Source organism: Petromyzon marinus, chromosome 6 (genome assembly GCF_048934315.1).
Source record: "Petromyzon marinus isolate PM22_M1 ecotype Great Lakes invasive population chromosome 6, UKy_Petmar_22M1.pri1.0, whole genome shotgun sequence".
Lineage (NCBI taxonomy): Eukaryota > Metazoa > Chordata > Hyperoartia > Petromyzontiformes > Petromyzontidae > Petromyzon > Petromyzon marinus.
The window spans coordinates 6,136,755-6,152,482 of NC_133672.1; the positions used below are offsets into that span (position 1 = coordinate 6,136,755).

Sequence of the window (15,728 nt, forward strand, 5' to 3'; positions counted from 1 at the left end):
ACTTTCTCACCTAGTAATCACATTCGGTATTTCAAAACGATGACATCACATGATAGCCACGCCATCAATTATTCTGGAAAACATTTAGCAAATAAATAATTTTAAATCCATAATAGCGGTCTTTACAAGTTTATTTCAGAAATATTTATACAGGACTAATATTTAAGAAAAAACTTGAGCAATGATAATCATAATATAACAATACAACATTTAACTAAATGGATGATACGATTATCGTGGATACTGTTTTGTACTATATATAATATCATATCATTGCCATATTACGGCCACGATACTTGTAACCCAGCACTTGGAAGCAGTGCTGACAGGTGTATTGATATAATCACCCGTGGTGGCCTGCAGGTCTCAGCAAATTAAATAGATTGTTGACCGACCTGTATGGATTTTTGATGGTAATCCCCAATTATGCATAGGGTATATTCAATTGCTTTGCTTTGCCGATTTCCTGACACAAGCAAAGTAATCAATAATAAAGCAAAACCCTGCTCAAAATAAGTCATGAGCCGAGGTTTTTCTCGGTGAGGAACGATAATTATTCATATACATTTCAAATATACCACAACATATTTGCGGTTCGATCAGTTTCTATATTAAATATTAAACAATGTAAAACATTTATTTGAAGTACTTCAATTTTGTATTGCTTAAACAGCATCGTAGAATGCTTTACACAATCACTGCCAGCATAAACTGTAGCTAGAGGGGGGACATCCACCAAATATCCTTTCTGCCCGCGGTGGATGTATTTATTTGCAATGTGAGAAATGAAATAAGAGGAGGCGGCGGCTGCAATGCCCAGCAAGGGTACAACGCGCCAAAAGCTTTACAATCCACCATTGCTGGCATTCGCACCTGAAGCATGAGAGCAATGTGGGCCATTAAAATTCAAAACAAGCACAATGCTCCCGAGCACCATTTAATTGATGCTGCACTTGAGGAATGCCAGGATGTGCGAAATAAAAAATGGAAACACTGCAAAAGCGGTGCACGTTTGGGATCTCAAAGCTGAACGTCTTCATTAATCTGCAGGAGAATTAGTAGCGGTTTTTTTCAGGTCAAAACTCAAAGGGCTGTTTTTTTTTGTTGCAATTGCATTGCACGAACAATACCATCGCAGGAATATATAATGCATTTGAAAAGTATCTCTTAATATGTTTATTGTTTACTGAGCGATCTTCCCAAATGAAGGCAGTTTCCATTCGTCAGTGCTGTAATAGCATGCAAATGTGAATTTCAAATTCCTCGTGAAGACCTTAAGGGAAAGCTCCATGTTATTTACAACAATATCTCAAGGCATGGTGCCGTGCACTCTTACCAGTCAACAGTTAAACTGCTTAAAAAGCAGGGGACACCACACAACATTTGTGACACAATTAAACAAAAGCTTTAAATAACCCATTTCTTGGCCTAATGCGTCTGTCTTTGACTTCATCTAAATCGGAGTGGCAAGGCCATGAAAAGTTATTGCGATGTCAGGAGGCGAAAAAAAGTAATAAAATGTTCACCATCACAGCAATTTTGGCAACTACAAGTATTTCTAACATGCAATTTTGGTTGCAAGGCTACAAAGAGATGCACACATTTCAACTTCCTGGCAAATATATTCAACACACTCGGACAATCTTTAATTAAGCAGTCGTCGTCGTAGAAAAGACTGGCTTCCCACCATAGGAATGTGAAATTTCCAGCCTTTACTCAGCGCTGCTCATGGAGATGGGCACTCCTCACCTCGTTAAATGTGCCCATGAGTGTGTGCACGTGCGCGTGTGCGCGCGTGTGTGTGCGCGTGCGTGTGCACGTGCGCGTGCACGTGTCCGCGATAGTGTAGCGGTTAGCGCACTGCGCTATGAACCTGGCGACCCGGGTTCGATTCCCGCTCACGGCCAACACCAGTGACGATTATCTGAACCGGTCCCGGGCCTCCCCTAGGTCGACTCAGCCTCAAATGAGTACCTGGTGCGGTGTGTAAACATTGCCACTAGGGAGACAAAGGCGGTCGGGCGTGGTGCTGGCCATCCACCCCCTCGTGTACCGTTCCGGCCTTCATAGGTGCTCGCTAACAGCACTTGCCCCTACAGTCTGTTAAGGCTATATGGGGGATCTTTGTCTTTGTGTCTGCATGGGCACGTGTATTTTCCTGGGGAGCGGTAAGCGCAGAGATTATTGCGCTGCGGTACGATCCCGGCGACCGGAGTTCGATTCCCGCTCGCGGGCAACACCAGTGACGATGATCTAAACCGGTCCTGGGCCTCCCCTAGGTCGACTCAGCCTCAAATGAGTACGTGGTGCGGTGTGTAAACATCGCCACTTGGGAGACAAAGGCTTTCGGGCGTGGTGCTGGCCACCCCCCTCATGTGGCGTTCCGGCTATCGTAGGTGCTCACTGACAGCACTTGCTCCTACAGTCTGTTGAAGGCTATAATGGGGGTTCTTTGTCTTTGTGTATTCCCGCACGTGCATGCCCTTGCCGCAGGAGTCTTTATGGCTACACAATTCTTCGTCATTCATTGTGAGCATGCATGGAAAGCAAATGTGCAGTGGTTAGCTCTATAAGCTGCGATCTAGGTGATTTGGGTTTTTATGTATGAAATCAGAGTGAACGTGGTGCCTGGTTGACTCAACCACAAGACAGCAACCGGTACGATGTGTAAATATCGACTGTAACTAATTATAATACACTTTTTCAGAACCTTTGTCCGTCTTACTGCTGGTCGTAAGCCTCCTCCACGCTGGTCAGTCAGGATTGGTGGCCCGGCATAGGTCAGACATCACTTGCCACCGATGATGGCCTTTGACTGGAAATGAAACTCAATTTGCTCAGTGCTCACCAATGCACCCACTACTCTACCCAAAAAATCAATACTCTGTAGAAAATAGATGGTTGGGTTTGTGCTTGCCACAACACCCTCTTGAATCCCATTGCGAGCATTAAGATTGTCTCACTAATAGCACTTACCCTCATGTCTGTAAGGGTAAACTGGGGATTGTCCTTTTTTAGTATTTCAGAATTTAAAAGCAAAAATTATTGGCCTTTCATGAAGTGTAGTTTTAATTGCATGTCCCTGGTTAATTGCCAACTGCGCTATTAGCAGCCAGTACTGCCAGAGCATGAGGCTCTCCTCCATCACTGGAAGCCACTGATTGACACATCCTGGCAGAACACAGCTCAAGATATTGGCCACCGCTGGGCTCTCCTCGTGTCTACGTGGCTGGTCGGTACCCATCAACGAGGGATTATGCTTCCAGCACCACGGCTTGCATCCCGAGGGCTGGGTGCAGCCAGATCAAGGGAAAATACCAATTAGGAAAGAGCTTTTAGTACAAGCGCTCCGTTGCATTTTAAAGTCGCTGAACAGGGAAACCCTTTTTTTTTACTCCGAGTGGAATGCTGAGGTTTATTTTTTTCAGCCCAGAATCTCGGGAGGTTCTGACTCACTACCGTGACATGAGCACTGTTAACCCCACTTGCGCCGCACAAGCACGAGATGGCCTGCAGGGAAGGGGAAATATGGGCAGTGTCGGCAATGGTTAGATATCTGGATGTCACAGGGGTTAATGTACTTGTATTGCGTACATCCATTTGTCAATCTGGGTAATAAATCTGTTTTTGTTTTGTCAAGCTCCTTCCATATCGAAATATCTCAAAGTGCCAAACATAAACAAAACTGCCACTCACACTTATCGATAAAATCCAATCGAAATACATTAAAGGCTGATAACAGTAAAAAATAACGAAGGCCTCCTCATTATTGATGGGGGCCTCCCCACATTGGGCGGGTAGTGGGGATTATTTTACCAAGCTTTGCCACGCTACTCAGAGCAGGTTGGTGAAGGCAGGGAGCAAAACACACGGGAGCATAGAAATACAGTACAACAATGGATGTTGCTACACTGCCCCCCCCGCTGCCAATCGTTCAGCCCCGTAGACTTCAGTACCGTGTCGTATAAGAACCTGTCTGTGCAAAGGTTGGTGACGTAGCATCCAAACGCTCTCTCGGCTCACACCTGCTTTAGGGTCCAAGATCTGATGAGATCGGGTGATGTTTGGTGATAGGAAACAAGGGTTAATGTGGAACAAAAATCAAAGTATCTGCCTGCTCAACGAAAGCGCGGGGACAGCGGTCATCTTGTTTTAATGATCCTGAGCCTGTGGTGGAAATTTCCGTAATTCCTATCGTAAGGACTGGTCTGAAAAAAAGGGCCAATCGCTGTGGCTTTCCCAATTAAGTGATGTCAAAAAAAGTATCAACCCATTAAAGGGATTATGAGCTGAAATTCACCACCAACGTACAATTTGGTGACCACCAAATGGAATTGAGCACTCCGCGCACGACGCGAAACATGTTGGTCATTCAATCGGATCTCCTTTACGGCCTTCGTGATTTATGTGCACTACAGAATTGGGGATTCAGAAAATACTCTCATTGATTCACATTAAACAAAAAGGTTTTAAATGGGCATACATTCGGCTATCTTTTGTTGAACTGGCCTATCGAGTTTGATCTAAAATTGGGCAGAAATATCATGAAATGTGATTGGACGACCAGAAAAAAATATTTCACAATAAATGGTCATGCATTTTCAAACATAATCAAGAACAAATGCATATTTTTCGTTGTTGCGTACTCTATGGGTATCTTTCTCATCTTGACAAACATTTTGACAAAACAATACATTTTTATTAAAAATGGAGGGCTTTCCCACCAATCGACAATTCTACTATTGAAGAATTGCGATCATCGCCCCCTCGAGAAAGGCCCCTTTCACCCGCAGAACCCTTGGGATCACCAACCGACGGTTGGGATGAAATCAGGAGAGGGATTTTGTCTTGCCCATTGTTCTTTGTGGTGCATGGCAGCATAAAATGCATCGCAAAGTTTGAAGAATTACAAAATCAAATGGCCGTGCTGTAAACATACACGACCCTCTTGTTTTATGATTACTAAGAGCGGGCTACTGAGTGCCGGTGTCATCTTCCACATCTCAAATTTTAAAAAAGACTGCCACCTATTAAAAAAAATGTGCCATAAAACTACAGCACTTCTGTAATAATAGTGAACATCACTCTCTACACACACACTTGTCTCGTGCAGAATTACTACTGTATTATCCAGCTCTCCTTCGCAAAAAAAACTCCACCAAGAATGACCTTTGGCTTAGTACCTGTGTAAATAAAGACATCGAATGACTGCTCTTTCTCTCCGTCACCTTGAGCGTGTCATTGCTGTCAGATTGAAGACAACAGACTGACAGACCAATATTCCTTTCCGCAACACGAGCACCTTAAACGCCTGCATTAAATGAGCATTCCCCGTGCATATAAACAGGGAGTATTCCTAGAATGCCATCAACAACATTACATCATAGCGTCACGTGCTCCGTGAAAATATTTGGTTAGAAATGTTACGAGGTGTTATTGTCGTGAGAAAATCAGAGGCTGCTAGCAGTGATATCGTATTATCACAGTACAAGAGTCCACTCACGATTGATCAGCATGAATTGTGTTTTCATGTTTACATTTCAAAAACACGTGAAATTGCAGACAAAAAATAAAAAAACGGCAGTTGATCGCGGAAGGCTGCTCGGGTTAACGCTTGGACAGCAGCAGGCAAGTCCCAAGTTAAGCACCTTTCGACTTAAAACGACATGGATACGATAATTATAATCTTGTTGCTGGCCCACAGGCCGTGTTCGATGGCACCAAGTTTCATCCTCGACAAGCCCTCTTAATGGGGGGGGGGGGGTGGGCGGGATCCGTCGCTTCCCCTCCGAGCGGGATTTGAAACCCTGCAAAGTTTTCCGACTGCGAGGCGATAGCTCTAAGGACACACAGCGCAACCCGTGTCACAGTCGTGACGAGGTTGCCACCTGCGACTGCTGCCAGTCACGGCGATATGCCCGCCGGCGCCTCTCATCATCATCACCATCACCACCACCACTGCCAGCACCACCACCACCACCAACGTCACCGCCTCTCTCGCCTGCGCCGTCCCCACAGGCAGCGACAAGTGGCCGCGTCGCCCTTTGTGGGCGTAGATTTATGGCAACACATTTGCATCGGATAGAGAAGGCGAGGGGGTGGGGGTGGTGCAGGAGGAGGGGGGGGATGTCACGCGTGACATTGCCTGACATCACCCTTCTTCTCGGAAGCAGGGAATGGTATCTGCGCCGGGTTGACGTGTCTTCGAATTTCACAACATCTAAACACTTGTTAACGCTGTACTATATATGTATAGCATTTATACATGATATATTTTGAATGACATTTTATGTAACAAAAATAGTGTTTTTTTTACATTTATACTGTACGTGTGCTATTTACGTATTATTCACATTTTACTTTGTGCGTTTGACTTATATTCATTATCCTCGCCTAAAACCATGTAAATTGCTAATTAATTTCCATATAAATCACCACCATTGCCTTACCACATAGCCACGCTCATTTTATAGACCCCCCCCCCACACACAAGGTGATGATTGGCTGAGTCAATCTTAGAACCGGGATTGTGATCCAAGCGTTCAAATCACAGCACCACCTGGCCCAGCAGACGCTAGATAATAATAACTCCCTGGTCACATACAATCAGCGCTACCCGTCATCGAGATTGCATGCGGGAAAAGGCATGATACCAAAACATCCCAAACATAAAGACGCGTGGAGAGGGTTGGAAAAAGAATGCACGTTCATTCATAGAGTCACGAACGACTGCGCCTCTCACTCAAGGCGGAACAAACAGCTCCCTCTCTCGTTCTCTCTCTCTCTCTCTCCTGGGAGTGAAGCCCTAAACGTCACTGATGCACGCGCCGTCAGCTTTTACTGCTGGCTCGGTGTTGGAAGGGCGGTGCGCTGCGGCTGTGGGCGTTATGTGGACGCCACGCTGCCGAGATGTTAACTACCTCGCCTGGTATACAGGAGGTCGTGGGGTTCGGGTCCAGACCCTGACGCGCCTGCTGTCTATTTGGAGTTCGCATGTTCTTCCCCTCCCGTGGTCGCATGGAATTTTTTTTCCCCGGGTTCTCCTGCTTCCCCCTCCCCCCCTCCACGTTTAGAATCAACGTTACGCGTTTAGAGTATTTTGCTGCGTTACATTTCCACGATGATGATGATGATGCTGATAAGCCACTTTCGTTGAGCTATCGCTTGTGGTAGCCAGGTCGCTTCGGCACAAGAGCTACTCCTACATATTGCTCAGCGGTGCTTTGCCTGGCAAAATACAACAACAACACGAAGAGAACAAATGTGAGCTCTCGGTGCGCCGTCGTGGTAGGGCGCGCGCACGGAGCGAGCGGGAGCTCTTGTTGTCGTGCGCGTGCGCACCGGAGGGAGGGGAGAAGGGACGGGGGGGAGGGACGGGGGGGAGGGAATAGAGGGAGGGGAGGGAGGGGGGGAGCGGAGGGAGGGGGAGGGGGAGAGAGGGAGGGAGAGGGGGAGGGAGGGAGAGGGGGAGGGAGGGGGGGAGGGAATGGAGGGAGGGGAGGGAGGGAGAGGGGGAGGGAATGGAGGGAGGGGAGGGAATGGAAGGAGGGGAGGGAGGGGGGAGCGGAGGGAGGGGGGAGCGGAGGGAGGGGGGAGCGGAGGGAGGGGGGGAGGGAGGGAGGGAATGGAGGGATGGGAGGGAGGGGAGGGAGGGAAGGGAGGGAGGGGAGGGAGGGAATGGAGGGAGGGGAGGAAGGGAGGGATGGGAGGGAAGGAGGGAGGGAATGGAGGGCGGGGGAACGGAGGGGGGAGGGGAGGGAGAGAGGACACGGGGAGATCCTCACGTGCCGCCGAGCAGCCGCGCGCATCTCACCGTCCGTGCAAACGCCACATGCGGCTGGGGGTGCGGGTGGGGTGGGGGTGGTAATCTCCCCCTGCGCCGGCGTGCCAAGTGCGTCGGCGCTCCGCTGCGCTTTAACCCACAATCTCATCACCAAGGCCGATCGATGGTGCGCTCGTTGGGTTCCCCGTGCCGCTCCTGCGGACTGCCCCGCAGGAGCGGCACTGAGATATGCCGAGTTGGCTGCCCATGATGCTGCTGCTGCTGTCACCGTCGGCGTGCGTGCACCACTGCTGGTTGCCCCACGATGGCCATAAACCACGAGACGTCATGGGAATAGACGACAGGCAACGGGGGAAAAAAAAAACTCTCAGTTCTCTACAACCGCGCGTTGAACATTTACTGAAGGATTCTAACCGGTGTATCGTTGACAGCTCGTGTTTATGCGTGTAAACATCAGCAACTGGGCGCAAAGACCAAGGTCAGCTCCTGGAGCCTCTGCTGGATACTGCCAGTTTTGCCCTGAGCTCAGTCCCACAACGTTTTTAGTTCCCCCCCCCCCCTACTTTGTGTTATTACAATTAAATGGCGATGACGCATTTATGGATCATTCGCTTAATTTTAAGATGTAAATCACCCTTACAGTCCCTACGTGTGGTGAGATTTCATTGTCCGCACAGAATCAGGGATGAATTAAAAAAATATATATAGCAGTTGTGCAAATGATGTATCTATGAATTAAGTAGCAGCAATACTGAAATTTTACATTCTTATACAGGTATAGCATGGGATCTCAAATATCCACGAAGTAAAAATGTCTATCAGGGGTGGAGTGGTGGCGCAGCGGTTGGCACACTATGCGATGAACCCGGCGACCTGAGTTCGATTGCCGTCCGCAGCTAACATATCTGTACGAGTGCTGGGCGCTCCCTTCACAAACCCGCAATTGCCACCGTCTGTGTATGTTGAACTTCACTCGCACCGTACGTAGCCAACCGTGACAATCGTATGTTAAATCTTGATTTGAAGCTTTCGCGACTGCATGAATCCATACTCTTTGGTTCGTTCGGTAAAGTCACGTAGGTATAAAATAAAATACATCACGACGTTTCGATCGCAACACAAGCGGTGGTCCTCAGGCAGAAAAAATAGAATCCAGCCGTGGAACTAGTTCGGCAGCTAGTTAGTTCAGCAGTGGAACTAGCTAGTTCAGCAGCTAGCTAGTTCAGCAGCTAGCTAGTTCAGCAGCTAGCTAGTTCAGCAGTGGAACTAGCTAGTTCAGCAGCTACCTAGTTCAGCAGCTAGCTAGTTCAGCAGCTAGCTAGTTCAGCAGTGGAACTAGCTAGTTCAGCAGCTAGCAAGTTCAGCAGCTAGCTAGTTCAGCAGCTAGCTAGTTCAGCAGCTAGCTAGTTCAGCAGCTAGCTAGTTTAGCAGCTAGCTAGTTCAGCAGCGGAACTAGCTAGTTCAGCAGCTAGCTAGTTCAGCAGTGGAACTAGCTAGTTCAGCAGTGGAACTAGCTAGTTCAGCAGTGGAACTAGCTAGTTCAGCAGATAGCTAGTTCAGCAGCTAGCTAGTTCAGCAGATAGCTAGTTCAGCAGCTAGCCAGTTTAGCAGGGATACTAGCTAGTTCGGCAGCTAGCTAGTTCAGCAGCTAGCTAGTTCAGCAGCTAGCTAGTTCAGCAGCTAGCTAGTTCAGCAGATAGCTAGTTCAGCAGCTAGCTAGTTCAGCAGTGGAACTAGCTAGTTCAGCAGCTAGCTAGTTCAGCAGCTAGCTAGTTCAGCAGATAGCTAGTTCAGCAGCTAGCTAGTTCAGCAGATAGCTAGTTCAGCAGCTAGCCAGTTCAGCAGCTAGCCAGTTCAGCAGGGATACTAGCTAGTTCTGCAGCTAGCTAGTTCAGCAGCTAGCTAGTTCAGCAGATAGCTAGTTCAGCAGCTAGCTAGTTCAGCAGTTACACTGCTGGATTATATTTTTTCCGCTTGAGGACGACCGCTTGTGTTGCGATCGAAACGTCGTGATTTATTTTATTTTATACCTACGCGACTTTACCGAAAGAACCAACGAGTACGTATGTTAAACCTTTCTCCTCCGTTAATGTTGTGTCTGCTGCTGTGAGTCAAAAAGTAAACAATTGTTTTCCTGTGTCTAGCCGATGCAGACACTGGCCCCCTACCAAAGGAATAAGGAATTTCCACACTCCAGGCTCAGGACTACCAAAGATTGGGGCAGGGAGATATTTAGAATTTTTAACATCTTAAACAAGAATGCACCACCCCCTCCGTCAATACAATGATGAATGATGGTTTCCCCAGACCATGTTTGTCATTGGGGGTTGTTTGACCACACGTATCCATGCTGGTCAGCGCCGTTTGCTAAAGGAGAGGACCTATAATCGATTAAGCTGTCACTCGCTACTGATGTTATTCGTGGCTGGGAATCAAACTCAGGTTGCTGGGGTTCACAGCGCAATACCCTAACCACTGCGGTACCACTTCCCCATTCATTTTTTTTTTTTAGTGTTTTTTACTGCACGATTTTTTATCAATTCATCACGATGTAGAAGGGAGTGTGACTTTAGCTGTGTGTTTAAAGTGTGCATTGACACCTGTGCCAAAATCGTACATGTAAAATGACGATAATAAGTGGTGATGGTGGTTATTAAGTCCCATTGTGGCAATGCCAGCTTTCCCAATTCTGCTTCACACAGAAACTGATTTTAACACCTAAGTGCTGTCTGTAACCCAGCCTCGTACCACCAGCTACCGAACTGTGGCAATGTTAAGGACACAAAATTGCATGATCATCATTGTTACTTGTAAATGCAATGCATTATTTAATCAATGATCTCTGAAGATAGGGTCCCTTACATCTCCGCATAGAAAATATGCAGCACGAATGTTAGCAAAAAAATATTACGTAATGCGCAGACCAAAATAAAATGTTGATTTCGAAATAACATGCAGATAAATAATGCAGCTTTAGTGCAGAAACACAGACGGGGAACATGTAATGGCACGAATGGAATACAAATGTAATATCCTGGAATTTTGTGTGGGCCACAATGACTTCTAATATAATTGCAGTTCCTAAAAAAAAAACACAAGTTGCCGTATAAAATCAACGTATTACATTTCCTCTCAGCATTTTCATTTCTCCTCTGCACCGCAAAACATGCCGGCGATAAAATCAGGCATCGTCGTACGCTTTAAATTTAGCGGTGCAGAGAAGGAAGTTTTTTTTTGTCCGAAACAGACTTCACGTTCGCTCACTGTGCCCTTTTTTTACACATTCACTTCGTTGTGGATTTTCTTCTTTTAATTCCAAACAACTTGATCTTTACAAGTGTGCCTGTTCCAAGGTCCCCCCCCCATCTCCTTCGGGGTGTTTCAGAATTCCACGTGTAAGTTTTATTTGGGTGTCTCTCTCTCTCTCAGGCTATGTCTCTCTCTGCGTTTCTATTAGTGTCTGTCTCAAGCTACATCTTTCTGTTTACGACTACGTCTCTCATTGTCTGTGTTTGTCTTATGAGTGTGTGTGTCTCTCTCTCTCTCTGACCGTACGTAAATTATAGTGTCTGTACCTGGTGCTTCTTTTGTTTATATCTCTACCTCTGAGTGTCTCGTTTTCTCCATCTCTCTCTGTCTCTATGGCCCACAAATCCCCAATTGGTGTCTAAAACTCCTGAGTGCATTCAATTATAATTTACAAAACTCTCACACTCTCTCTCTCTCTCTGCATAATCGTGTAGAAAACATCACGGTGTTTTTATGCAAATTTATATTTTGCAAGGCAGCTCTTTGGATCTCAGTGGGTGCTCACTAAGTTCACGTACCTCTATGATGCCAACATGCTGCCAATGGATGCACGGACACTCGCTCCGATTGCGCAATGATAATTCACTGTGTAAGAAAAAAAATTGTCCCTGGGTAGTAAGTGTTATTTCCTAATTGGTTATGCCTCAAAAGTGCAGAAAATGGCTATTATTCCCCACAAACTTTGCTTCTGTGACCAGGACAGTGATATTTTGAAATGTACCTATTTTCAATGAGAAAACGTGTGCATTTGTGCCATTCCTTCACGTAAAGTCCTGGTTACAAAAGCAAAGTTTGTGGGGAATAATAGCCATCTTCTATACTTTTTATACACCAGGTCCTCATTTGAGGCTGAGTCGACCTAGGGGTGGCCCAGGACCGGTTCAGAAAATCGTCACTGGTGTTGGTCGTGAGCGGGAATCGAACCCGGGTCGCCAGGTTCGTAGCGCAGCACGCGAACCGCTACACTACCGCTCCCCACACACACACACATTGACCCACACGCTGCCACTGACCCAGGTCAAAAAGACACAATGGCATAATATGGATCCTCGCAAAATGTTGCACACACTGAACCAACGCTGATATTGGCATGGTAACATAATGCAGGCTACACTCTTTAACAGTGACACACAGAGTAACCTATGCACTATCAACCCTGTATAGCCTTCAACAGACTGTTGAAGTGCTACTTGCGAGCGCGTCTTTTAAAGCCGGAACAGCACACGAGGGGGTGGGTGGCCAGTACCACGCCCGGTCGGGTCAGCTTTGCATCCCCAATGCCGATGTTTACACACGGCACCAGGTACAGGGCTCATTCAAGGTTGAACCGATCTGGGGGAGGCCCAGGACCGGTTCAGATATTCGTCACCGATGTTGGCAGGAATGTAACTCCGGTTACCAGTTTTGTAGCACAGTGCGCTGATCACTGCACCACCGCTCCCCACTAACTCTAACACAAAGACACCTCACCCTAACGCACACTCAAATTATTCGGTGGCAATGCATTGGCAGTGGTCCGCAATCACAAATAACAACAAAAACTCACATCCGTCAATAACATTGCCTTTAAAAAACGAAAAAAGATATAGACGTCGTTTCAGGCAATGGCCCATTTTCATTACAACATTAATCAACGATACATGTGCGGTGGCTATTCGTCATTGCACACAAATCTGAAGAAGGCCCATTGCCCGAAACGTCGTTTTATACGTTTCATTTCCAAAATATTGAATACCGGAGGAATCCGATGAGCTCTGAAGCTCTTTTTACAACACAGTAAAGTCACACCCTGTGCATCAACCCCCCCCACCCACCCACCACCACCACCACCACGACGACACCCGACATCGCCTCTGACCGTGGGCCTGCGCCAACTGCACCGCTGGTCGCGCAGGGAGGGCCCCAGCACTGCGTCCCCTGCGAGGAAGTCGCGGTCCACGTAGAGGGAGCCGTTGCGGAGGCAATCGGCGCGCAGCTCCGCGAAGCGCCGCGGGGCGCACCCGGGCGGCTCCTGCAGGCGCTCGGCGCGGCTGCGGATGGCGCTAGCGCTGGCGCGGTACTGGCGGTGGTGCTGCTCCACAAACTGCTCCAGACGGGGCGCGCACGGCGACTGGGGCAGGTCGTCCACGATGTAGAAGAACGGCATCGTCTCTTCCAATCTGCGTGCCGCCGCCGCCGCCGACGACGACAACTTCTGTTGCTGCTACCACGGGGCTCGCCGTGTACCCTTGTAGCCCACCGCAGTGTGCTGTGTGTGTGTGTGCTGTGTACGAGTTGGTACGTGCAACTATACGCGTGTGTGTGTGTGTGCGAGTTGTGTGAGAGTTGTGTGTGTGTGTGGAATTCTGGCCACGACCAACCAACCCTCTTTGGTTGCCGGACTGATCTTAATAGGTGCTTGCCAATAGAACTTGTTCCAATAGTCTGTTAAAGGCTATGGTGGGTGTTGTGTCTCGCTAGCTGCACTTACCCCAATAGTCTGTTAAGGTTTTCGGGGAGGGGTCTTTGTAATTTGAGAGTATGATCGTGCTGCTGCTGCTGCTGAAATACCTCAATGTGTATTTTTGTGTATGTCAAAATGTGTACGTGTATTTCTTGATGTGTGTGTCTGTAAGCTCTCGACCTATAGATTCGTGTATTTATTTATAGAATGGGTACCTCTAGATAGCCTATTTACTAGCAAGAAGGTGTATTTTGCCGAGATTGATTTTATGTAGTTTAGTGCACACGTGTATATCCTAGACGTGGGTATATCCCAGAATTGTATGTATCCTAGAATTGATGTGCATCCATACACTATGTCTGTGTACGTAGTCGACTTGCCTGACGACTTGATATGTATGTGTGGATGTTTATAGTTGTAGACCTATAGATCGCACAGATTATGTATCGATAGCCTGCAGCTATCGATACATTGTCGTGTGCTGCCTGTTCACCCAGATTGCCGAGTGTTTCTAGGTAACACCCCTATGTTGTTATTATTATATGGCAATGCGTGTTTAAATTCCTATGTAAGTAACGTGCAAGTGCAGCGTGCATATATAACATCGGTAACACGTACCCCCATATACCTAAACCGGTCTTGCAAGGTTACATTTCCAAATGGAGCGGTTTCTCAACGCACGAATCGCCAACGAAATACATCTGACGCGATGTTGTTATCGAATTTCAACACAATGAAGTATACGTTCGTACATTTGTCATTGTGATTTAAAACAAAAATATTAATGTAAAAAAAGTCTCGCCGCAATTCGGTAAACAACTTAATCTGGCCACCAACACGCGACAATTGTGTTGACAAATTCTGACGGTGTTGGTACGGACCTCTTGCGCGCTGTGGTTGCCCTCCACGTGTCGGAGGAGTCGCCTTCGACCGCGGTATTCAATAATCACCAACCCAGCCCTAGACGGCTTACAACAATAGCCCACGCCAGCCGTGCTGTAAACGCTATCGCCGCCCAAGGAATGGAAGAAGACGAAGACAAAACGCACACAACTGGCGTACGCTTCAGCTGTTTACCTACATCGGAGTACGCAACAGATTCATAAATAGTCACTCTTGAGTGTCCGTAACACGCGCGTAACCCGGTGTGATCTAGACTGCCGCGGGTAAGTGCATCCTACCATCTCAACTGGTGCTGTGTTGTTAATTTCCCTGCTGCTGCTGCTGTGTGTATGTGAATCGTGTAGAACCACGAGAACTGCATGCCCTACCTGCTCGCATCGGTGTGCGTGTACAAGCCGAACGCATAGACTGTTTGTCTAAACGTCTCTCTCTCTCTCTCTGAACTGGTGCGCCTATATGAAAACAACGGATAGCCTACCTATGGCGCGTGCATTGGGTGCTCGTGAATATAGCCTCTGTCCTATGTTAGGTCGCGTGTCGTGGGGGCACAACAGCCCGTGCAGGAAACAATGACCGCTCTCGGCTCCCTTGGTGTAGCAGCAGCAGCAGCCTCTCCTGCAGCACTCCCCCCGAGTGTCGCCGTGGTGGTGGTGGTGGTGGAGAGGGGACGAGCGCTTGAGAGACGGGGGCTAGAGGATGGTGTTCGTTGCTCCGGCCACTTGCGAGTGAAATAAATAAATAAGTACCGGGAAGAGAGGGAAGGAGGGGGGAGAGGCAATAAAGAGAAGTCCCCGCGCTCGCTTCTCATCCAAAGGCGGCGGGGGGGGGCGCTGCTGCCTCCTCGTCCCCCCTTCACGGAGGCTCCCGCGTGAGTGGCTGGAAGGCAGCCAAGTCAGACAAGGTTCTAAATATAGAGCAGTGTGGTGTATCCTAGAGCGCTGTGGTGTATCCCCAACACCCACCAACACAGCACACGCTTCGTGGAGGCGCCATATGGGTGTGCTATGAAGAAGGGCCTTTTGCCCGAAACGTCGACTGTTTGTTTTTCCATCGACGAATGTGTTGTTGCCTTTAATGACGTCACGCGATTTTGCACGATTTTTTTTACCCCCCCCCCCCCCTTCGTCACGGCGTCACAAAAAGTCAGATCCCATCCTTAAATATGACGTCACAAAGCTCCCCCCCCCCATTAAATAAACATGCTTCAAATCGCTTTAGACTATTGTCATTGTAGTGTGTATTTAATGTAGGGAAAAAAACATTAAAAAGTCTAGTTAAGTAGAACGCGTT

The 15,728-nt window shown here is 47.7% G+C and overlaps 1 protein-coding gene across 1 annotated transcript in view; it reads right to left on the reverse strand.

Annotated features, from left to right (window-relative positions):
- Positions 1 to 15,406, reverse strand: part of LOC116939633 (calpain-1 catalytic subunit-like) — a 62,108-nt gene extending 46,702 nt beyond the window's left edge. Inside the window, exons 1-2 of the mRNA XM_076062968.1 lie at positions 14,417 to 15,406; positions 12,951 to 13,251 (exon numbers count right to left, since the gene is read on the reverse strand). Of these exons, the coding sequence (XP_075919083.1) occupies positions 12,951 to 13,238 (288 nt within the window). The 5' untranslated portion in view covers positions 13,239 to 13,251; positions 14,417 to 15,406. The remainder of the gene's footprint in view (positions 1 to 12,950; positions 13,252 to 14,416) is intronic.
- Positions 15,407 to 15,728: the final 322 nt, after the last annotated feature.